Source organism: Aethalodelphis obliquidens, unplaced genomic scaffold, assembly GCF_003676395.1.
Source record: "Aethalodelphis obliquidens isolate GAN/ISIS:26980383/991018 unplaced genomic scaffold, ASM367639v1 scaffold25, whole genome shotgun sequence".
Taxonomy (NCBI): Eukaryota; Metazoa; Chordata; class Mammalia; order Artiodactyla; family Delphinidae; genus Aethalodelphis; species Aethalodelphis obliquidens.
The window spans coordinates 20,834,329-20,860,198 of record NW_020837969.1 but is presented as its reverse complement, the minus strand read 5'-3'; the positions used below and the strand labels follow the sequence as shown (position 1 = coordinate 20,860,198).

The window sequence follows — 25,870 nt, the reverse complement described above, 5'->3', positions numbered from 1 at the left end:
GAAAAGCCTAATGACAAAGCGGAGAAAGATATCTATGACACATGACCAACAAAGCCTTAGTATTTAGAATAAAGAGCTCTTATAAATCATCAAAAAAAGCACAATCAACTCAGGGGGAAAATGGGCAACAGATATTTCACAGAAGAGCAAACATGTATGGCCAAATGACACAAAGAAATGTGTCTTATCATTAAAAATCAGGAAAATGGCAGTCAAAATCCATAAGATATCATTTTATATCCATTTGATTGGCAAAAATTAAAGTCTGACAATATCAAGGGTTGAGAGCATGTGGATAGACAGGATCTTTATATATTACAGGGAGGAGTGAAAGTTGGTACAGGAACTTTTGAAAAACTTGCATTATAAAGTTGAACATACATCTCTATCACCCAGTAATGCTACTCTTAGGCATACACGCAAGATAAATTATTTCACGTGTGCCGAAAGAGTGCAAGAATATTCCCAACAGTACAGTTTATAAAAGCAAAACAAAAAAAACCCAAAATGCCCACCAATCAGTGTGCATATGATAAACTGTGGCATATCCACACAATGGAGTATTACACAGCAGTCAAAGGTGATGAACTATGAGGACACACAGTATGGAAGGACCTTAACAATAATAAAGGAAAAAATTAAATCGTACAGGATTACATAGAGCATGATACCCTTTTTATAAAGATAAACAACTTTATAAAAATATTTATTTTAGGGAAATGCAATAAAGTTATATAAAAGGAAAGCAAGGAAATGATAAACCAAGGTTTCAGAATGATAGTTACTGTGGCTAGGGGGTGGCAGAGGGATGGGAGACAGGTGGGTGTGTTATTATCAAGGTCCTAGCTGTTTTGGGTGGTTGCCACACTGTTCCTTAATGAAATATTTAAGTAAATAATAAAATGTCTGAAAATAAATCATAGATCAATAATAATCATCAGGGACTTCCCTGGTGGCACAGCGGTTAAAAATCCACCTGCCAACGCAGGGAACACGGGTTTGAGCCCTGGTCCAAGAAGATTCCACATGCCGCGGAGCAACTAAGCCCGTGTGTCATAACTACTGAGCCCGCGTGCTGCAACTACTGAAGCCCACTCGCCTAGAGACTGTGCTCCACAACAAGAGAAGCCACCGCAATGAGAAGCCTGTGCACCGCAATGAAGAGTAGTCCCCGCTCGCCACAACTAGAGAAAGCCTGCGCACAGCAACGAAGACCCAATGCAGCCAAAAATTTAAAAATAAAATTTTTAAAAAAACGTGCAAAGCTTATAAAAAAATTGTAATCATGAACCAAGGATACGATTTTGCCCATTAAAAAAGAATGGCATTCCCGGCTCACCTTCATACAACTGGGCGTACTGGGGGAATCCTGCCGCCCGTAGCCAATCACAAGCTTCTTTGGCTTCAATTTCTAGAATAGAACAGAGGACAGACAAACATGTTAGTCATGTGTAACTCAGCGTACTTCTTCTTCCTTAATAAACTCTGGTTTTGTTATATAAGCAAAAGACGACATCTGTTGAAAAGGGATAAGCAAAAAGCAAAAAAGAAACTCCACTTATTCAAATGGTTTCGATTTTTGTGCATCTTTTCAGACTTTAAAAAATATATGTAATTATCCATCTTTCCTTTAAAAGACAAAAAACAAAAATGGAGTCCCAGCAGTAAGTTACTCTGTGCTGCTTCTGTGTTCTGGTTATAAATGATTAAAAAAATAGGGCTTAATGAGAAAGTTGAAGAAGGGTTAAATAATTATTAATTTTAGGCCTAGATGGACTAACTTGCTTTACTTTTCACATCAATAAAAGGCCACCAAGTACATCTGACACCCTGGAAGAGCACTAAGTTGACCAAAGGGACTGAGCTTCTGCCACCCAGTGGGATGCGTGTAACTGCCCAGGGGCTGTGAAGGTGTGCCTTCGGGTGCATCAGGCAGTAAGAGAGGCCTGGGCAGTCAGGGGCCCTGGAGGGCATTAAGTCAATAAACCCCACAATCTTGGCAGGCTGAGATGCCTAATAAAGCTTCTACTTCCCCGTGGTTAACATCTTGTAGATAGTATTGATAAACAGAAAGGCCAAGAGCAACTAACACACCTGCGTTCAAACTCACTCAAGCACTTATTTACAATCCCGTTAGCACAGAGGAGGTCGGCAGAGTCATTAGTTTCTCAGTTTGCACAAAGAATATTCTTTCAACCCTCTTCCCATCTTCCTCAGACCATTAGAGTACTTAAGGTATGTAAGGCTATTCACTCATTTATAAATGTCTCAACATTGCTTAATTTATTCCAGATTCAAATCTTCATTATGCATCTCTCCTCTGAGCCAGATAGGAGGTTGACAGTCCATCACGGAGAAGTATGTATATATCACTTTTGTCTAGTAACTTTATAGTTTCAGAGCATTTTTTAAACTATTATTTTATGAGTTCCTTGGGTCTTTAAAGAAAAAAGAAGAACACTCAAATTCATTAAAGCAAGTAGGAATGTCCTTATTGAACCGACATGCCAAAGATAAAAGCCTGCTGCTGTCTTCTGATGAGTTAGTTGATACCCAAACAGAAACAATTATGGCAGCAGAGAAGCAATAGATGACACGGCAAGGTTTATTACTTTCATGAATCTTTTCAGTGTGGCGATGAAAGTAGCATCATAAAACACAAGATTCAAGACTGAATTCGGGGAAGAAGGATAGAGTGACATGAATGTGTAAGAATCTCGACGTTTGTACTAAATCATAGAATTGTCCAATGTGAATTACCTGCGCTAACATTTTTTCATGTATTTATAACCATACCTTGTTTCAGAAAGGAATTAATGAAGATTTATATAAAATCATAAAATAAACATTTTCCAGAGAACTATATTGCTGGAAAAACATATAAAAGCTCAACATTTTATTTTAAAGGATGTGGAAACTACTTTTTTCTCTATCCCCATGGCCCTCGCTCAAAGATAGATATGGAAAGAAAAAAAGCTAAGTGTTTTGTTTTTTAAAAATATTTTAAATATCTCAATTCTTCCACCGAACACATTGTTAGACATCGAACAACAGATTGCTAAAAAGTAAATGCATTCGCTTTCTAAATATTTTACTTAATAAGTGGTGAGTAGCCAGAAATTCTCAACGTCCACCCTTTCTGTGGACACCCTTTCTGTGTGTCATACTCAGATACGACAACACATCAGTGCACGTGCGCATGTGCGCACACACAGACACACACACACACCTTAACTGGACACAATTCTCCAGCCAGTATCACCACCTATTTAGAGAACGTTCCTGATTTCTTATTAAAATGGCTTCATGCCAAGAGGCACGAAAGATATAAGGTATTATTTTTCTAAAAAACCTTTAAATTTATATAATACTTTACAAATCACAAAGTGTTTTCACATATATTACTCACTTAAGGCCCCACGTAACTTCAGGAACACATAAATGCCTACTGCTGTGTTGTCATCCTTATTCATTTTCCACCACTACAAAAAGAAATGCCCCCAAATGACCAAAATCGATCAAAAAAGCTGTGTTCAAACAGCCACTCTTCTTAGGGCCACTTGGTTAGAAAGAAATGATGTGAACAGGCCAAGGTTTGCTTCTTCAGCAGATAATTTAATGAAAGGTCTACAATGGCTAAAAAGCAGCACTTCCAAGAACTACAGAGACTAGTAATTTTACCTGCCTTTTCCTTTCCCTAAAATAGATGAGAATGTCTTTCTTTTAGATATGAAACCATGGGAAACAGACAAGCCTGTATCTAGTTTACATTTAACAAAGTCCATTCATGAAAACTTAGGCTGCATAATAATAAATGAGAACTTAAACCCACTGTTTCTATAGAAATCAGAATTAGAAAATTGTAAAAATTGTAAAAAGCTGTCACTGATTTTTTTTTTTTTTTTTTTTTTTTTTTGTGGTACGCGGGCCTCTCACTGTTGTGGTCTCCCCCGTTGCACAGCACAGGCTCCGGACGCGCAGGCTCAGCGGCCATGGCTCACGGGCCCAGCCACTCCATGCCACGTGGGATCCTCCCGGACCAGGGCACGAACCCGTGTCCCCTGCGTCGGCAGGCGGACTCTCAACCACTGCGCCACCAGGGAAGCCCAACTGTCACTGATTTTTTAATAAATGAGACAGTTACTGACTTCACTCCCTCCCCTTTCCAGTTACCAAGTGAAAATGATAATGACCTAAGTACTGATTTTTAAAAAAATCAGTATTTCCATTTTATTTAACATGAAATGAACCTATGTCTACATCCAGGTCAGGTAGGGATTTACGCCTTCTAGTTCCCCGGATCCAGGCCACAACTTTGACTCTTATCCTAACTGAAACTCCAAGTTTCCAATTCTCTCCTCTCTGAGACTCCAGCCACCAACCCTGCCTCATCAAACTTCCTGCATTACAGTTTTGATCTCGTCTCTCCTGCAAAAACTTCCCTGGAGCTCCACTGCTTAGAAAATCAAGTCTAAATATCTCCCTAGGTTTTCAAGGTTCTCCATGTGGCATCCAAATGAATCGTTCAGCTCCCTGTACTCCCTCCATACCCCAGCCAAAGTAAACCTGGCCCTTCCTCATCTCCCCACACATCCCTGGCTGGAAGTTCTCTCCTATCCCCTCATTATCCTTCAAGGCCTAGTCCAAGCCTCCTCTAGGAAGTCTTCCCAGATGCCTCCTGACAATTCTGTCAATGGCTAACTTTTCTTGAGCGCTGACTGTGCACAAGGCCCAGTTTAAGTACTTAAGGCATATGAATTCCTTGACTCCTCATACTGATCCTAACACGTGGGTTGCACATATCATCCCACATGGGTTGGGAATATCATCCCCAACATATGCAGATGGAGAAACAAGTGGAGAAACAACCAGCTCTCCTCGAAAACAAGCTTCCTTTCCATTCAAATGCCCTAGTGAACAGGAGAGCTAAGGCTTGCAGACATGAGCAACACCGGATTTTCCTGAAAACATATGCAACCGTGAACAACATGTAAAATATTAAACAAAACCAGGTAAACATTGCATTACTGCTGTCACTTTAACTCCCCATGCCTGTTTTTGGAGGCCTCTAACCAGTTCTCAGGGTGTGACTTTTCCTTCAGTGGTCGAATGAAAAACTATCAGCACGGTTTTTAAAAAACATTCCCCACCAGGCAGAGGGGCCATCAGAAACTGGAAACACAGTGGAAACACAAGGACACTTTTAGACTTGGGTTTTCTCTTAGCAAACAACAGACAAATGTGTGAAGGAGGAAACAGGAAATTTTTATTGGCGCCACCTTTAATAATTAGTTGTATTAGATGAATGAGGTTCAGGACACCTTTGGTGTAAGGCTTGGGAACCATTAGGCCATATTTGCATGCTTCCTGGCATGATGGGATGACCCTATCTTCCCCTTACCTCTTAACAGTAAGTTAAACAGAAATTCCCCAACACCGTCATCATTCCGCTGAACTCGCTGATCTTAGCGGCTGAGCAATGGTAATCGGGTCGAAGCAGGATGTGATTACTTCCATCTTCCCTTTCCTCTACCTTCACAGTGCGAACCCTCGTGCTTGCTTCCTGCCTTCTTTGCAATGTGCTCCTGAAATCAGGGCTCAAGGCAAATGCTCCATGGACTTTACCTCTTAAATAAAATTCTAAGGAATTGGAGGAATGTAAGAAAATTCAAACATTTTCTAGATTCCTTGGATTCCCCCAACTATGGCAGACTTGCGGGCAAAGATCCATGGAAATGTTGATGTTCTTACAGCCATGGAGAAGCACGTCAGCTGTGTTAAGGCAGGCAGTGCTTTCTGATCTAAACCAAGATGCCTGCCCTGGTCACAAAAATTCCTTCAAATGGAGGAGTAATTACTTCAAATGATCAGTTCTCTCGCCTCCGTTAAGGTGGCCAATTTTACAGGACTGCTGTACAGCTGGGCACCAACAGCTTAACCTCCCCGGGCACAGGGTTTCACAGGGCAGAGAAGCAAACTACAGCCTCAGACACTTGATCTCAGTGGCTCTGAGCCTTGGATCCTAGTAGGCATCACCTTGGGGAGCTTTCTAAAACCACCCACCACTATCCACTCCCAGGTATTCTGATTTTCTCCATCTAGGGAGGGCCCAAACAACATCTTTTTTAAAAAGCTCCTAAGTAAATGTAAAGGTAGCCAGGATTGTGAACCACTGAACCAGACAACATTTCTTTGCATGCCTTTATCCCAGACTCTTTCTTCCCCAATTATCCTAACAGCCTTCCAACTGAACTCTCTGATAACCCCTGCCCCCAAGAAATGTATCCTAGTCCAAAGGGTTCCTGAGCCCTGGATTGATTTGTATGAAATACATAATTCATCACGTCACTCCTCTGCTTAGAATTCTTCCATGACTCTCCACTGCCCTTCACATACAATACAGTCCCGACTCCTCAGCAGACCCACAGCCGTCTTAACTCAGCCTCTGCCCAGCCATTCCGCTCCTGGAAGGTCTCCAAATGCAAGCTCTGCTCCCGTCTTCCTGAATTCCTTGGGGTTCGCAGGATGCATATGCTCTCTTAACACTTCAAGTTCTTATCTCTTCTCTCTCCTGCTGCAAACAAATTCCCCCTCTGCACCCCATCAACCCCTCTCCCCCACGCCCTCCTCGTATGGTGAGGTGCAAATACCAGAAGCTTCTTAATTCATTTGTATATCCTGAAAGACTACTTTTTCCACATTGGAAGCACACATACATTTGTTTGAAGGAAAAGAACCCATTAAAATTTCCCTTTCTTCAAAGACAGACTTAGAGAACTACAACTTAAACCCCTGTCTCTTTGCAATTAATAAAAATAAATGTTCAACACATACACTGTCAAAGACTGGTTATCGGGAGTTACCTATGTAAAGTGAATTCCTGGTTGGGCTAAGTCAGATAGCACAACATATATATTAATATTTATTAAACTCTTCTGTTATCTAATCACAGCAAAGATTATGACTAGCCACTAGCAACATTCCTACCCTCAGAAGCCTAAAAAAATTCTAAACATTTGCTGTGCCTATTCTGAAAGAAACCAGTTAGGAAGCTTTTGGAAGACCGGTCAATACTAATTCAGTTTCTAGGCCATTTGGCCTCACAGGAGCTGACCCCAATCCACCTTCAGATATATTCTAGTACAGCCACACATTTACGTGAAGCCAATCACCCTTCATTTCCCCCCTTAACTCAATATTTATTTATTGAACATCCACCGTCTGTGCTGCCAGCTGTGCTCAGGGACAATCAAAGGCACAGGTTCCTGCCCCGAAGCTGGAAGCCAAAGGGAAAGGTAATTCACAGTTGAGGGCATGATGTCAGATGATCCTCTACTTAGGAATGAACTGGTTTCCTAAGGGCTCTTCTGAGATCCCTGTATTTAAGTCCCAAGGGACCCTGTCTGGGCAGCACCTAAGAATCCCCACTTCACAGGTGAGAGCCAGAGGCCTAACGATGGCCCGCCCAGCCCAGCTCCTTCCTCTACCCCTTCTGTCACCCCATCTACCTCCGGCTAACTGATCCAGCCTTACTGATCTCACACACCCCATGCCCCCTTTCCTGCTTTATTTTTTCTTCTTCCAAAACGTTTATTGTGTTTATTTTGTCTCACCCCTCTGCAAACGCGCAAGAGGCCAGTTTCTTTGCCTGTTTTACTCTTTGTTATACCCCAAGCACTGCCAACAGTGTAGCGCACATAGTAGTTACTCGACAAATAAGTATTACATAAATAAATAAACTGCAATGTGATTTTCTTCCAGTGAAGTTGTTTTAATTTTTCAGACCAGGATCCACCATAAGAAACACGTTTTACATTGTAACCTGGCACACACATACATGCATATGTGTATACATGCACCCATTCATGTACACAAACACACGTGTGTGTATAAGCATATACAAGAGTGAAACAAGTTTCCCCAAATAACACTTACAATAAGTAATGCAGTCTTACATTTTCCCACTCTATTTTAAAAAATACTATTTGTTACCTCCCAAAGCAACCCATTTGAAATACACTATTCTCACACAGCTTTTTCTTAAAGAGAAAGGAAGGAAGGAGGGAAGGAAGGAGGAAGGAGGAAGGAAGGAAGGAAGGAAGGGAGGGAGGGAGGGAAGGAAGAAAGGAGAGGAGAAAAAAAAGAAAGAAAAAGAAAACAGCAAACTAAAACACTTCTGTATAGTACAGAGGAGATTGTGATGTGACAAAGACACGTTATGAATTCAGAGGTGGGAGGGGGAGAGAGGGAGGGGGCTGCTTGGGCACTCATTTTAATGCTCAGCCTCTATTTAAGGAGGCTTTATGATATTTTATATAAGATTGGATTACAGGAGAGGAGATTTGGAATAAAAGAAAATAAGCTAAGCGGAGAGCTGGCAAAGCACAGGTGTGTGTGAAGGAATGGTACGTAGTCTCAATTTACTGTAACAGAGAACAAAGGAAGGGGAGGCATGCAGTGGAAAGCGGGTTATGCCACAGGGCAGATATAAGCGTCTCCTTAGCCTGGTTACCCAATGAGCAACCAACACTATTTCCTCAGATGTAAAAGAGCTTTGCATCTGAGTTTCCCAAGTTCCTTCTAATAATCCATCACAGAAAGGGGGCAAAGTATGACCTGTAACAGCTCAGGAAAATAGGTCCAGGAAAGAATCCATTGCTTAGTTAAGCAGCCTTAAGAAAATAATCTCTCTGGACCGGTTTCCTCATCTGTAAAATGTGGGATTGCTATAGGCTTCGTAAATTCCCTGTTTCTGACTCTAAGAATTCCTTTATGCCCATCTCCCTTGCTCTCTAAGACAACCTTTAGACTAGGTTCCATTTCTGTTAATTTTCCAGATTTATCATCAATTACATGGAGACATCCTTCTTCCTTCAAAAAGTTAGATCAATAGTAACTACTTTGAGTTCTCCAATTTTGAAAATTTACTGGTTTATTGCTGAAGTATCTAATTTGCTTCTTAATAGATCAATTTCTTTATTTGTCCTATGAAGCCAATGTTCATATTACAGAGAATTCAAAACCCTAGGTGTTTTTGCTTATGTATATCTACAACCCTCAAACTAAAATTAGTCTTTATAGGAAGAAAACACTTCAACCCATAGAAAACTTTGAGTTTTACTTTGTTTATTGATCCTGTACATTTGTGTTTCAGTTAATAGCACCATCCTGGCATCTACCTAACCAGTGAATTGGGGGCTGGAAAGCATCTTGGAACTTTTCATGTTTTCTCTTTACAAATGAGGAAGCTGGTCCAAAGTTTAGGTAATTTGCTTAAGGTCCAGAGCCACCCAGGCCTCACTCCTGTTTAGAGAACTTCCTGCACACTGCAGTCTTGCCTACAAAGACCACCCTCACTTTTAAATCACTAGACTGTTTTCCAGTACAAGTAAGAACTGGGAGTTTTGAGGGAGTTCTCTTTTTAAGTTTTTTTCCCCTCTCCTGCTTGAGATCTGGAGGCAGATATGTCGCTTTCTAGTGAAGAACATTCCTAGAAATAACATAAAGGGGGAAAAAAGGACCTATTTCCCCCAATGATGTGATGACAACTTAACAAATGGCTCTGCTTCGAAAAACGGAAATCTTGGGACACACAAGGCAAACCTACACCTGAGATTCTGCGCAGGAGCCCACACTCTAGCAATGCAGAGTTAAATGAATTGAAATCCCCTTTGGGGATCATTTAGGTCAAGTGTTTGCAAAACACAGTTTTTAACACACAAACCGGGAAAAAGCAAGTAGCTCATATCAAAAAATATATGCCCTTCCCTTGCAAAGGCAAACAGCTCTGTATTCGTTTAAGCCCAGGCATGACCAGGCACCTTCAGGCACTCCGGGCTTGAGTTGATCTAGTTATTTCCAGGAACAGAAAACATCTCCCAATGAATCAAACATTGGCACTTACTACCCAACACAAAATAGTCAAACTGAAATGAAAATAAACGATTAAGGAAATGGATACTGCATCATCACAACTTTCTACTTCATTTCAATCTGGGGTGGGGCAAAAAAACCTTCCATTTACACACACATACACACACACACACTTCTAGTATTTTGCATCAAATATTTATGCATTTCAAACCATGCATTACTAAGAAAAGTGATTTGAAAGAGCTCTTTAAATACTAAGTCCTTTAAAGATGATAATTGGGTAGATTAAGAAAATAATTTCAAGAAAGAAACCATCTTAAACCAACTTTAAGGGCCTTATTTTTCTGAGCCTCATTTTTTTCATTAAGTGAAGTACATGGTTTACGATTATATAATCCACTTCCTTTTAAACTTATTTTTCAAGGCAAAAATACCTGGTCACAAACCTAAAATAACAACTACCTCCCTATCTTCACCATTAAAGACTGACAGGCTCATCAAGTCTTTCTTTTACATATGTTAGCAAAGCTTATTCTACTAAACAACCCCTCCCCAATCTTTGGCCTTTTCCCTAAGTTCTACAGCGTTATAGCACAGGAGAGAGAAAATATTGTGCAAATTGTAGTGTTACAAAAACCTTAAGTTAGAAATAAAGAGAATAGTGAGAGATTCTAAAGAAACTGTTCACTCATATTTCAGTGCATCCTGACAGAGAAAAAAGATCTAGAATTGAATGAAACATCAAGTTGCCTTATCAAAGACCAATGAAAATAAAAACATGGCAGAAAAAACATGGTTAATACAAGCAGCTTTTAGCCACTCCTACATCTAACCTCAAACAGGAAACACTACAGGCAGATCTCATGTTACTGTACTTTGTAGATACTGCAGTTTTTACAAATGGAAGGTTTGTGGCAACCCTGTGTTGATCAAGTCTATTATTGGGGCCACTTTTCCAACAGCATTAAAAAATGCTGTTGGAAAAATGCTAAACAGCATTATGTTTAGACATAATCTTTTAGACATCACTTTTTTTTTTGCGGTATGTGGACCTCTCACTGTTGTGGCCTCTCCCGTTGCGGAGCACAGGCTCCGGACGTGCAGGCCCAGTGGCCATGGCTCACGAGCCTAGCTGCTCCGCGGCACGTGGGATCTTCCCGGACCGGGGCACAAACCCGTGTCCCCTGCATCGGCAGGCGGACTCTCAACCACTGCGCCACCAGGGAAGCCCCAAACATCACTTTTATACGCAATGGGAAACCGAAAAAGTTCATGTGACTTGCTTTACTCTTGTGGTCTGGAACCGAACCTGCAATACCTCCAAGGTATGCCTGTGTTCAATGTGACTTTCTCAGTTTTGTGCGAAAGGTGTAAGAAAAATAAGTATTACTGTTTTCTAGGTGAGCTAAAGAATTATTTTCATCAAAATCGCTCATGACACCCAGCCCCCCAAACACACAAAATCTACTGGTCAAAATGTGACTCAGGTCCATCTGTTTAGTTTAAGAACATTACTGGTTTTATAACATACATTTTTCCTACAAACACATTAAGATCCTTATTTTGTTGTTTCCCTGTTTTGTTTACACATGGGGGCAGGAAGGGGTATGAAGTTCCATTCAACTCACATATGACCTTGGACTAGTCATTGAACGTCCAGGCAACTCAGCAGCCCCCAGCAGGGAAGAGGCAATGTTCTTCCAGGCTGCCTTTGCAAAGTTCTGTAATTTCACATGGACTGACTTTTACGAATGCATAAGCACAATACAAGATCCCTTTTTGGTGCCGCACAGTTTGAAAAGGGGAGTTGTGAGGAGATGTCCTTTTATGAGTTGATGACTTCTCCAAACTCAGGAGGGCAGGTGAAGATGATTTCAGAATTTCTGCACCTTCTATCTACTTCGTCACCTGAGTGTGACAACGGGCATAGCAAGGCTGGACTGCACCTCCCAGGTCCCTTCCTCTCTGGCTTCCTAAGTGCTGCAGCCTGGGAAATGCTACAAACTCAGGGTGTGGAAAACTTTTGTCCCTCAGACATCCTCTAGAGACTCCTACAAGGAGGAGGAAGGCGCCTTTCTGTCGAGCTGCAGGAAGCAGCCTCCAGCCCTCTCCACAGGACACTCAGAGGTGGGGCAGGGAAGAGAACAAAATGTGGATGGGAGGTGTCAAAGGCATCTGAGGACTCCATGCACTGACCTCAGCCTTCAGTTCGCCTTTGATTTTTTCTCCTGGAGGTGGGAGGGGGTAAGGCGTGAGAAGGCCATCAAGTTGAGGTATGTGTGGACAGAAAAGGAGCTTACTATCCACTATGAAACTCACTCTAGTAGCAGCATTTTAAAAAACAAGGATGAAGGATTAGAGAGAATGATTCCCATTGTGTGTTGGCTTGACTTTAGTGGGGATAATGTTTTACCTTTTGGTGCCCAAGAACACTATTTCCTGGTAGGTAGGCCTTTTCAAGATGCCATTCAAAATGTTTTCAGTGACGGCTGGGAGAAAACTTTCCCTTAGAAATATTATTTTGGAATACTTTCACTGAATTTCACTGAAGAAAGCACTGTTCAGTACAGTCAATAGGGGCTAGAAAATGGTATCCCAACCCCCTTCCCCAAATATTAAAGACAGAGGCCCGAGTTCTCCATTCATGAAGCCCCTGAGACAGGACGCAGAAACCACTCATTTGTCAACCTGGGACCCTAACATTTCAGCTCTCTACCTACCAGCACAAGCCCCCTAGGAAACCGCAAAGTAATTGCAAGGTTCTATTTGGCCACCAAATAGTGTTTCCTCAATTGAATCAACTCCTGCCAAATATATGTCCATAATTGGAATCTACAGCCACACACACCTGGATGAAATCCTAGCTATCATGTACAGCAGGTGATCTCAGGCAAGGTATTGAACTCCCCCGAGCCTCAGATTCCTCATCTGTAAAATGGGAATAATTATATCTACTTTGTGAAGTTGCCGTGAAGATTACATGTGACAATGAAAGCAAACTTCACAATAAATTTTAGCTTCTATAATGTTATTACTATTCTGTCAAAAGTCTGTGGATTTTTAATAAAAATTAAAAAGGAGTATCCACACTAGAGAAGGATGACTATTGTTTATGAGACTATAAAACACACATATGTGTGTGTGTGTATCTATCTATCTATCTATCTACATACATATGGGCTAAAAACTCAAGACTTTCTTCCTACCCATTGTTAATTATGATGGCAAGAAGGGAATAGCTAGTGAAAAAAATGTTAAGACACAGTAGACCTAATTAAAGAAGCTCCAGCAGGACTACACCCTACTTATCATTGATCATGATAATCCTTAACAACAACACAGGCTCCCACAAGGAAAAGTACAAACAGACAGGAAGAGCCTTTCTCATCTGGGAATCTTACCCCTTTTACATTAATGAGATTTCTGACTAATTTGAGGCGACAAGAAAACACCACTGATTGTACTCACTCCAGCCATCCATTCTTATAAAACATATTTTAACCCTATAGCACTGTCCTTCTTAAAAGAGTAAGAATTACCGTCAAGTCCCGGAACTCCTCCCTACACAATGGCCACACAATCAGATACACAGACAATTGTGAAAATCCACTGCAGAAGAGCATTTTCCTCCTAATTTCACAGCCACGGAAAAGAGGCACTTGGGACTGTGCTTTTTAGGACACAGTGCTGGATATTTATACTTTATGGTTGAGTATAAGTTCCCCCTGACCACCAGCAAAGAGGACAATTTTTGATGTCTTGAACGCTGTATAGATGACTCCTTTGTGTTGTAGCCCCCAATGCCAAAGTAAGTATCTTAGAGGTAAACCCAGCTAAAATGAACACTCAGAGAAACTCAAGAGAAATGACTAAGTTTAGAAATTAAATTCTCTCTCCTCCACTGGATTCTAACTCATATAATTCTAAGCATTAGACTAACCCAACTTTAAAAATGAAAATCACCCTTCTCCCCGGGTCTGCTTTATAATTTCAACAGGCTTGGCATGACGTGAGCCTCCCTGACAGTTGTACCATGGGCCAGCTTGTGCTATAATGTTCTAAAGCACTGAGAATTCGGTCTTTAGCGATTTGGCAATGTCCAGGGAGGAAGGGGAAACATCTGAAGTTATTTTTACTTTTGCAAGTCCTCTGGTTGTACAGGGTGAATGCTAGGGTGGGTCAAGTATTGTCTGGAACCTTCAGGGTCTTTTTTTTTTTTTTTTTGCATGGCCTCATTTCCGTCTTCCTGTTGCTAGGAAGGAGAGCTAAGCATGAGAAACGCGTGTTTACAATACTGAACCATCCTGTCCAGCACAAGGCTCTCTTCAGAAAAGTACGATTCACTTCACCCACTGTACTTTGGATGCCCCCATTCTTCTGAACCAAATCACCCTCCCCTGAATATTTTCAAATTGCATATTTACCCACCTAAGTCATAAAAATACCACTCTCATTTGAACGTTGCATCATGGCTTAAAATCTCCATGGGGACACCAAGGGAAACCCAAGTACTTATTTTTGTATTTAAAACCACCTCTTGGAATCCCACCAAGCTTCTGATTGCAAGGCATCTCACTGGGGCCTCCCATACCCTCTTTAAAGCCCCACACCAGTTTTACAAGGAAGAGTTTAAGTACTATCTACATTTTTCACCGACTTCACAGGGATAAATTGTTTAATCATAACAAGCTTTTCTATTAATATGGTATATTTTCCAGAAGCAACCAAACATCCCCCTTTAATGTAAAAACACCCTTAAACTTTGCTTGGTCTTTGGTTTTTGAACTACAATATAGAACAATAACAAAATAAAGAAAAAAAGGCTTTAGTTTTAAAGGGGCATCCGGTCTCTCAGAACCTTTGCTCCAAAACTATAGGAAAATCCTTTGATTAGTCCAGTGTATTAAAACTTGGAACACCGCCTTCACTTAGCCATAGTTAATTGCTTAACAGTGTAACATTTTCATTCTTTAAGGAGGTAAATGGTGTTTCTCATAAGATCCACAATTAGGAAGTTAATACATAAGTAAGTCACTGAAATGACGTTTCTCATCCACTCTTGGGAAAGATCAAGTTGGAAGCTACTTAATCTCATTCTGTGGAGTAGGGAAACCATGTCAGCCCCCTTTCTTGAGCTTCCAGCAAGTTTGGTGTAAGGCGGGGGTCCCCAACCTTTTTGGCACCACGACTGGTTTCGTGGAAGGCAATTTTTCCACAGACCGGGGTGGGGGGATGGTTCCGGCAGTAACGCGAGTGATGAAGAGCGATGGGCGGCAGCAGACGCAGCTTCGCTCGCTCCCCAACCACTCACCTCCTGCTGTGCGGCCAGGTTCCTAACAGGCCACGGACCGGTATGGGTCCGCGGGCCCGGGGTTGCGGCCCCCTGGTGTAAGGTGTCTTGAAATAAAATAAAATCTGGTTTTGTCAAAAGCAAACTTTTAAAAACAGCTGGGAGAGAAAGTCTGCTGTGCTTCATTTTAAACTCTGAACAGTAGTGCTAATGAAAAAAATATGCACCTAGGATTGGACCACGCTGTAAATCTGGCAGGCCACAATAAAAATTAATACACACAATCGCCAACATTTTCTCAGAAAACGTCTCGAAATAACGTCTGAATGCACATCTGCTAACTATTTGACACTCATTTCCCAGGACTTTAGTTCTATTAGGGGGGCTGTTGACTTACAGGGCACCCCTCGGACCATCTGCTGCAGGCTGCAAGCCAAGATGGCACTGGGTGCCTGCATTAATTCCACACTTATGCTCGGCAAATTATCTCGGCGGAGGACCAGCCTGCAGTCCAGATGGATGCTGAATTAGTCAACCTCTTGGAGCTGCTGATAGATTTACATCCAGAGTTCTGCTGGGCTATTATTTTCCCTCATCCCTTCAGCAAACAGAGTTTTGCAAAAAAAAAAAAAAAAAAAAAAATGTAATTTGAGACTCAGTATTCTGCCTTCTCCATAGCTGTGATTTTTTTCCATCCAAATGCGTCATATATTCCGCCCTCACGCATCTTTGCATAACGGATGGCTCTGCCTGGACTGCATTCCTCCATCTCACCGGCAATCACTGAGGCAGCTTCTGAATCCTAAGAATGTACCCATTTGCTAACCAAGTTGAGTGTAACATGACTCAGTCAACGCAAGCATGAGGAAAGGTTTTCTTCTCCACAGTACAGATTAATGACTATATGCAGGGGCTTACTTCTACACTAATTAGCATAAATTGGGTACTGAACATCAGTCCCAGACACTGGGCTAAGCCCTTGTATTAGCTCGTTTGATCCTCAACACCTCCCCACGCAGTAAACACAGTTATTACCCCCATGTTGCAGATGAAGGAGGTACAGAGAGGTCCTGTCAATTCCCAGATTCGCCCAGCAAGCAGGCTGCAGACCCAGGATTCCCACCCCGCCGGCCTCACTCCGGGCTCTCTCTGACTCCCCTCGAGACAGGGGCTGTGCGCTGGGGAAGTGGCGCGGAGACAGTAAGTTACACGTGGCGGCGTCGGTTTGCCGTGGCCAGAGGTGTAACTCCTCTCGAAGGATCAAAGGCTCGGCCCGCGACGCTGGAGGTGGGGACAGGGACACAGAGGGGGGTAGGGGTCCAAAAGGCCGTCGCCTCGCTACGGAAAAAGCCGGATCGCGCAGTGCGCTTCCTTCCTTTCGCCGGCCCCGGGACTCTCGGCGCGCGGGCGCCTCCTCCGGAGCCAAGGGCGTGGGCGTCTCCATGGGGCATTTTAGGAAACCCAATCCAACGCCCCAGCACGTGAAGGCATAGCCTTCCAGCAGGCGCCCCACATGTTGGACTGGCTAAACACCTCCAACATTCTCCAGAGGCCGGCAGCCACCAAAGCGAGACTTTCCTGGCTAAGCCTGAGTTATTTTCCAGCGTCTAAAATACTTGAACAAAGACGTCTGGAAATTAAAACAATTTTTTGGTGAATTTACTTTAAAGTAGTTAAAAAAAAAAAACTTTCCAAGGGTCACTACGGTCTAAACATCCCTAAATAAGATTCTCAAGAGAGTCAACGTTGATTTTGGACTTGTATGGTGAAGGACAGCAAGTACGGAGCCCGGAACGGTCCTCGAAGGGAAGAGAGTAGAAAGAAGATCGCGCCGCGACCCTCAGAGCCAGAGGCCACCGCCTGGGATTTAGAAAAGAATAGAAGGGCCGCCAGCGCAGCTGGGCAGGAAGCCAACGGGTCCTGCGATCCCGGACCGGCCCTGCGCCCCCAGCCCGGGCGGGAAGTTATTGTGGGTTTCACTTCATCAGTCACGGTCGCCTTCCAGCCCGCAGCCCTTCCCGGAGCCCACCGGGCGTGCCGGCCCGCGGCCCCCAGGGGTCATTACCCGAGATTAAGACCTCCCTCCCCGAACTACGACCCTTGTTTTCCCCACACTCCACCTCCTCCACTCCAAGAAACTCGGGCGACTCGGTTCCGAGCCTCCTCGGAAAGCGCTTCAAAAGCACAGAACGTCAGGCACCGACTTGACAAGGCAGGGTGACATTTCCTCCGCGGCGGGTCCCCTCCGCAGCTGGCTCTTGCGGCCGGCCTGACGGCAAGGCACAAGTCTAGCTTACGTGTTAGGATCATGGTGTCCGGCTTCTCTCTGCACATCAAGTGCGGCGGGGGACGGCGGGCGCGCAGTGGGGAAATCGAGGCAGCCCCACGCAGCTCGGCTCCGGCGCCCGGACCCACGGCGGCACCCGAGACGCGCGACCCAGCGGTCCTCAGCGCATCCTTACTCGCCACTCCGGAAAGAACTTGGTGTCTGCCCGAGATCGAAAAGGGAGAGCGCTCAGGGAGCTGGGCGAGAAGCCCGGGAGCGCTGGCTTCCCGGGAGTACGGCCATGGCCAGGACCAGAGCGAAGCGCCCTCGCACTAGCCGCTTGAGCGCTCTGCCTCCCGCGTAGCCAGCCGGCCGCGCCCTCCCGCACCGCCCACCCCTGAGTGGATGGACCAGGCCCTGCGCGTCGCCTCCCCGCTGCCAGGGTAGCCAGCAGCAGCCTCTCGCAGGCCTCAGGCCCCACCCCGCTCTCCCGGCCCCGCCCCACCTCGAGCTCAGACACCTCCCCTCCCCTCCTCCCTGCGGCCCGACTTGCCCACCGCCGCCTCAGGCAGTTCCCTGGCCCCGCCCCTCCTAGCTCCGCTCCGCCCGGCTCCTCCTCCGCCAGGGTCTGGAATGCTTTCCTCCGGCCCGCGAGTCTGCAGGGGGAAGCCCCTAAAATTCTCCCAACTATTGGCAAGACAAAGGCTGGACCCAGGAGGCATTTACTTGCTGGGGAGGTCTGGGCTCCACGCTGGGACACCACGCACTTTCCCCCTCATCTTTTTCTTGGTAGCTTTGCACACTTTTTTTTTTTTTTTTTTAACCTCTGTTATTCTGCCTCTCTTCCTGATGGGAACCGCATAAATTCCTGGGAACGGAGGCGAAGTGGGGAGGTAGGGGTGAGTCAGTGTTTCGCCATGTGTAAAATGGGGAGAAGAGGACCTGTCCCTGGGACATTCATCATTCATTGCTAAGGTGCACAGGGGTACAGAGCAAAAGTAAATAACTGACACTGTGGTAGAGAGGGACAACTTATACTCAGCACGTGCTGACTCTGCAGTGTGCAGTCAGAACCAGTGTTTTCCAAACCAAGGCCCTTGGGCCACAACCCAGTGCGGCTCCTGGAACTGGTAGAGTGGACTCTAGGCTGCAGAATTAGAATCTCTGATGTTGAGAACCTGCATTTTTTACAAGCCCTCAGGTGATTCTGGTGCACTTTAATTTGAGGACCCCTGATATAAAAGGAAGCCTCATTTTAAAAGATCACAATTGACTATAATCTTTGTAAGATTTTTAAAAACTCAGACCAGGATTGCATGAAAATTTCCTTTGGGGCTAATTGATGCTTTCTGCCTATTACCGCTGCGCAAAGAAAACTACTAACCTAAACTCATTCATTCAACAAATATATCCAGAGCATTTATTTACCATGTGCCAAACACTGTTCTAGGCTCTGGAGATATAGCAGGGAACAAAAAATATAAACATCCCTTCCCTTCTGGAGTTTACTTCCTAGTGGGGAAGATGCACAGTAAACAAAATAAATAAGTGAAATATATATAGTGTCTTAGATGGAGATACATAAAGGGTAGGGGATATGGAAGCTTGGAGCAGAGTCTTTTTAAGTGGGGTTAAATACAAATGGGAGAATTTAGTCTCTTGATTATAGTTTAAAATGTATTGATTTCATAGCTGTGTCTTAGTTGACATACGCAAGACTCTTTTTCACCCCATTTTTTCAAAAACAAAATAAAAACACTCATTTCACCACCGACTTCCTTATTTACCCAAACCAGAATTGGGCTCTGAAGAGTGGCATCTCTGGAGGGCGAGGGGTTCCTTTACTTCACAGGTATTTCCAGGGCTTTTACCTACTTAGAACTGCTGGGGACACCAAAATAAGCAAGGGCAGGCCCACCTCTGCCTGCTCAGAGTTTAATCTGCTGAGGAAGCAACAGGGGCTTATGAAAAAGAGGTGCTGTGAGGGCCCCAGGAAGTGGGGACCTGACCTGGCCCAGAAAGACAAGAAGAGGGAGCTTCCCTCTGAAATTCGTAAGCTGCAGGAACTGTCAAAACACCCACAGTGGGCTTCCCTGGTGGCGCAGTGGTTGAGAGTCCGCCTGCCGATGCAGGGGACATGGGTTCGTGCCCTGGTCTGGGAGGATCCCACATGCGGCGGAGTGGCTGGGCCCGTGAGCCATGGCCGCTGAGCCTGCGCGTCCGGAGCCTGTGATCCGCAACCGGAGAGGCCACAACAGTGAGAGGCCTGCGTACCGCAAAAACAAAACAAAACAAACAAAAAAAACCACCCACAGTTGCCAGCAAGGGGGAATGTGATTCAGGGGATACTGGAAAAGTAAAGGCAAGAACTTTCAATTCCCTGCATGACTGTGTTGAGGAGTTTTAAGAATCCTTAACAGCAATAAACAGTGAGAAGCCACTGTAAAGGAAGAAGGCATCCCAGGATCAGATTTGCATTTTGAAATCTTCGTTCAGGCTGCAGTGCGTACTTCGAACTTAGGAAATAGGAGTATACCACCTAAACTTCTCTTATACGCTAACTTCCCTTATTTATTAACAATCCAAACCTCAAAGTTACAGATATTCTAAGCATCTCCTCCAAAGCATATCAATTCTCAGAATAAATTCTTAATATGTATGATTAGCTGGGTGAAGTTGTGGTTTTTTTTTTTGCGGTACGCGGGCCTCTCACTGCTGTGGCCTCTCCCGTTGTGGAGCACAGGCTCCGGACGCGCAGGCTCAGCGGCCATGGCTCACAGGCCCAGCTGCTCCGCGGCATGTGGGATCTTCCCGGACCAGGGCACGAACCCGTGTTCCCTGCATCGGCAGGCGGACTCTCAACCACTGCGCCACCAGGGAAGCCCTGAAGTTGTGTTTTAAGTGAATTGGGTTTCTAGGGTCTGTGCAATCTTGATGTACCACCTGCCACTAAGTATTCATCTTCCCAGAATAGAACCTGCTAATCTTTTTGTCTCTTCTTGTTCAAACCTCATTCCTTTTTCCTTGATCACTGATGTTGTCTCCTCTGGATCTTCTCTCATTTCATTCCCTCTCTCTGGAGGTTTGTGAGATATGGATTGCTCATCACCTAGTAGTATTAATAATTCCCGACACATTTTCCTTGGTGATGCATTGGTCTGCATTTGACCTTCCCTGAATCTCATCATTTTCTTCCATTCTTTGGTTTATTGACACAGCCTGTGACCTGGGCCAAATCCCAAATTTTATTTTTTAAATTCTTACTCCTGTTAGAAATGGACATGCTACATTTTGAAAACTGCTACACTTGTAGAATATGGTTGAAAGCAGGACTCTTGGAAAAGGCCACTTATCAGCTGTGTGATGAGTATATTATTTAGCCTCCCAAACTTCGGTTTCTTCATCTTTGAAAAAAGAGGTTTAAACAATGCATATCTCATGAGGTTTTTAATGAGGATTGAAAAAGCTCAGGAACATTAGTGCTTGGCACATAATAAGCACTCGACAAGGCTAGACATTATTATTATATATTACTAAGTGTTCACATCAAACTAAGCCATGCAATTAGTATTTAAATAATCATCTAGGAGAAGATGAAAACAAAACAAGACCTTGACTTCAACCTTTGGGAATCTGAGGAGCCTTTACAAACTGGGGGAAGGAAGAAGTGAAAAGTCATTAAGAGTTAAACAAACAGTGGTCCTTTCCAGATGAAAGAGGGTCCCCGGGACAGAGCAGAGTCCTTCCTCTCCATGTAACCTTCAACTCATCACCCATGGTGTCATTTGTCTGTCATTGGAAGATGCCATTAGACTGGGTTTGTTAGCTGATGCATGACATGAGATTTGGGTATTGAAACACTGGACTGTAAGAGGCAGAGATTAATGTAGCACATTTCCCAGCCCGCAGTATATATGGTCTTCTGGTACCCCTTCAATACATGAGAATAAAAAGCCGTCACAAATTACACCAAGTTTTTTTGCTACCGTTGTTGCTCCTGTTAAGTATTTGCTCTCAATGGAGGTTAAAACAAACAACAGCAAAAGCTTTGACATGAGGACCTGCGCTGCTGCTGTTCACTTCCTGCCACGCTGTTCTCAGTTGGAGCATCAGTTTCAGGAAGCTATTCACAGGGATAGCTGTGCCCTGTCATCTACATGGATGTTTCCACATTCAAGTGTTGTATTACCAAGGCCACAAAAATCACAGAGCGAACTCCTAAGCTGCATGACAGAAGGCTGAGTGGCTAAGTGGGCTACTCTCTGGTTCCTACTCTATTTTAATGATTACTATTAGATATCATTGATATTGTCCAAGGGCATTTGTCCTCTTGCATTTTTTCCCACATTTTTTCCATTAAAGAAAAAAGAATAAAACTTAGGTGTCTACAGGCACTCAGGCAGGTAATGCTGGTGAGGGAAGCAAGTCACAGTGGGATGGTGAAAAGTGAGGAACCCAGAAGCCCTCCAAGAAGCACTGCCACTCAGGCTCACTTGGTTGTTGGCTGTGTTAACACAGCAACCCATTGTTCTGGGTTTAGAGATTGTTTTTCAAGAGCCCATAGATTTCTAAATTTTTATACCACACGTCCCAGTTTTTAGATGCTGGCACTAATTAAAAAAAAATTGAAACACATGCCAAGTAATTTCAACTTTGGGCTTCATTTAGCCCTGGGGCAACTAGTTTAAACCTCTGCTCTAGTGATAGGAGCCAAGCAATCTCTTTGGAAATTTATTTCTCTCCCACAGGAACTAAAAGAGTGATGCTTGGAAAATGTAATATAATTTGTGTTCAATGGAGCATTGTGAAATGAGTGCGGAAAATAGTTTTTTATTTGTAATGTTCGAAGGAAATATGACAAATAGTAGAAAGTTGTTAAAATAATTTGTAAACAGTATCCAATTCAGAGAAATAATTAAATTTGAAATTTAATGGTTGTCCTTAAAACATTCATTTATGGTTAAGCTTCCGTGAACCAAGTCTGGGTTCTTTCCCCACCATGTACCCTGGTATTTAGCCTTTTCAAAAATATCTGAAACCCAGATGCCAGGGGTGTAGGATGGTGAAAGAGGAGAAAAAGCAAGCGTTTAGGAGGTGAGATAAATTAGCCTTCTTTTAATTCTACCTAGAATAGCTCTCTTATTCAGTCAGACCTTTTTTTGACTACATCTTTTGAACAAGTGAAGGTAAAAATATGGGGAAGGTTAACTTAATCTGTCAGTGATAGTTTTAGTTCAGAGCGGGGAGTCCCTTGTTCCTGCATAAGTGTGATATAAATCTACTTTCTGAATAATCACTTAAGCCCCCAATACGATCTAGCCTGGCACAGAACTTTTATCATTCAACAACAATTTATTAAATCCTAGAAAGGCAGTGTGCTGATGAAACAAAATTGAACAGGAATAAATAAATCCTGGGATATCATGTAGAGCATAGTAACTATAGTTAATAACACCATGTTGCATATTTGAAAGTTGCTAAGAGGGTAGATCTTAAAAGCTCTAACCATAAGAAAGAAAATTTTTTGCAATGATGTGTGGTGATGGATGTTAATTAGACTTATTCTAGACTTACTGTGGTGATCATTTTGCAATATATACATATATTGAATCGTTACGTTTTACACCTGAAACGGATGTAATGTTATATGTCAATTATATCTCAGTTAAAAAAAAAACTTCGGCAAATGACCAAAAAAAGAATATAAAAAGAGGGCTTGGAGAAGAAAGCTCTTAGGTAGAAAGTAGAAATAGATACAGTTCTGTCATAGTTCACTGGTGGGTTGGACATAATCCTGATTTGGTAAATCAGTGGGCATGCTTTCCTGAGATAATTACAATATTTACAGTAGAATCTCCTTTGAAAGGCTATTTCATTTAATAGTTTAGATAGCTGATCAGCCCAAGGCTTCACAGCTCAAAATGAAAGAGAAGGGACCCCGGGACACCTAGTCAGTGCCTCTGCCACCTCCAACTGCCATCTGAGCTTCACCAAGGACTGCTCTGAGTCTTTCAAGTGGCTTCTGACAACACAAATGTCAGGCCAGAGAAAAGTAAAAATCGCGATCCTTTTTGAATCCACAAAAGAAACTGGGCTACTTTCCCACTGAATTAGTCAATTTTAATGGCATGCTTTTGATTCTTTGTTTATTCTGACATTATCCTCAATAGTACAGTTTTTTTTTTAGTCTGTAGCACATAATTTATTGAAAGCTGAACAACATTATCTTATAAGAACTAATAATATTTAATATTTTGCTTTCTTATTATTTAACTTTTATGATTATAAAGTATTTATTGTTAAAAAGTTTAGGAAATAGGGAAAGTATAAAGAAAGAAACAAAACTCATAATCACACTACCAGAGACAACTGCAGATGATTTACATTTTTATGTCTCTCTTCTCAGTCTTTTTTTAAAAAATAAATAAGTAAATAAATTTATTTACTTATTTATTTTTGGCTGCGTTGGGTCTTCGTTGCTGCACACGGGCTTTCTCTAGTTGTGGCGAGCGGGGGCTACTCTTTGTTGCAGTGCGCGGGCTTCTCATTGCAGTGGCTTTTTTCTCGTTGTGCAGCATGGTCTCTAGGCACGCGGGCTTTAGTAGTTGCGGCACGCAGGCTCAGTAGTTGTGGCTCGCCGGCTCTAGAACGCAGGCTCAGTAGCTGTGGCGCACGGGCTTAGTTGCTCCAGCAGCATGTGGGATCTTACCAGACCAGGGCTCGAACCCGTGTCCCCTGCATTGGTAGGAGGATTCTTAACCACTGCGTCACCAGGGAAGCCCTCAGTCCGTTTTTTAGGACAGATACTTTTATTGTACAGCATTGGGATCATAGAATATATTGTTTGTAATATTTTATTGCACTTAAAATATTGCTGTATTGAAGAATAGAGGTTTTTATAGTTGCTTCGTATACCTTCTTATGGATACGCAACAAATAAGTTAAATGTTGAACTTTAAATTTTTCACCATTTTTCCTTTAGTGAACATCCTTGTATAATAAATTTTAAAGAGCAAGAATGGTAATTTCCGGGACTTCCCAGGTGGCACAGTGGTTAAGAATCCGCCTGCCAATGCAGGGAACACGGGTTCAAGCCCTGTTCCAGGAAGATCCCGCATGCCGCAGAGCAACTAAGCATGTGCGCCACAACTACTGAGCCTGCACGCCACAACTACTGAAGCCCATGTGCCACAACTACTGAAGCCTGCGTGCCTAGAGCCCGTGCTCTGCAGCAAGAGAAGCCACCACAATGAGAAGCCTGTGCAACGCAACAAAGAGTAGCACCTGCTCACTGCAACTAGAGAAAGCCCGCGCGCAGCAGCGAAGACCCAACACAGCCAAAAATAAATACATTTTAAAAAGAAATTTAAAAAAAAAGAATGATAATTTCTTTAGGCAAATTCACTTACTTTGACTTAAGAGGTCAAAGGGTATTAGGACATTTGATATATATTTCTGAACTAGAAAGTAATTACCTATTTTACATTTTTACCAGTGTTTGAATGTACCTATTTCTCTTCATGTTAAGTATTGCCAGCATTATAATTTCCATTTCTTTTGCTAATTTAATAAGCAAAAATATATTATCTCATTATTGTTTAAGTCTATGTTTGAATACTAAATGGGATAAACTTTTTATTGTAGTAAAACATACATAACAAAATTTATTTTAACCATTTTTATGTGTACATTTCAATGGCATTAAGTACATTTATATCATTGTGTAGCTATCACCACTATCCATCTCCAAAACTTTTTCATCTTCCCCAGCTGAAGCTCTGTTTCTATTTAATAATAATTCCCCATTCTTCTCTTCCCCAGTCCCTGGTAACCACTGTTCTTCTTGCTGTCTCTAGGAATTTAACTATTCTATGTACCTCATATAACTGGAATCATACAGTATTTGTCCTTTTGTGTCCATTCCTTTTGTTATACTGGTTGAGTATTTTCATATTTATTAACCAGTGGTAATTTTAGGATTTGCCTATTTAATCTCATAGCATTTTTTTGATGAAGCATTTTGTCTTTTCTTAGCAATATTAACCATTTGTCATTTATTATAAAAATATTTTACTAGTTTGTTATCTGCCTTTTAAGATTGTTTATTTATGATACTAAAAAATTAACAAGATTCAAACAAAATTCAAAGATCTTATTTGTTTTTTTTAATGATTAACTCGGTAGTTTTCTCTAGGTGGTTTGAAGCCAAAAATGCTAAGACACAAAATCAATTTGCAAAACAAGGTCACTTAACAGGTAGGATTTTTTGCTTTAGTTATAGGTTTCATTATTTACTCAAAGAAATATTCTAGGTGTCTTATTTGATTTTTCTATCTACTGTAGCATCACATACAGGTGCCGTATATAGAGTAAGCCCTCCGTAAAGACTGCAAAAGGCTGGCAGGGTCAGTGTAAAAGCTGGAGACCTAGGGGCATTGAGT

The 25,870-nt window shown here is 42.7% G+C and overlaps 1 protein-coding gene across 6 annotated transcripts in view; it reads right to left on the bottom strand.

The window, feature by feature from the left end:
- Positions 1-25,870, bottom strand: part of DLC1 (DLC1 Rho GTPase activating protein) — a 401,580-nt gene that overhangs the window by 27,246 nt on the left and 348,464 nt on the right. For 4 of the 6 annotated variants that reach the window (XR_003436251.1, XM_027122726.1, XM_027122725.1 and 1 more), the window contains exon 6: positions 1,340-1,411. Coding sequence is in view for 4 of the 6 variants with exons in the window: in XM_027122726.1 (XP_026978527.1) it covers positions 1,340-1,411 (72 nt within the window). In the remaining 2 variants the exon portion in view is untranslated. Of the gene's footprint in view, positions 1-1,339; positions 1,412-17,283; positions 17,412-17,460; positions 17,816-25,870 lie in introns of those variants that run through there. The other 2 variants (XM_027122727.1, XM_027122729.1) reach the window with 2 other exon arrangements.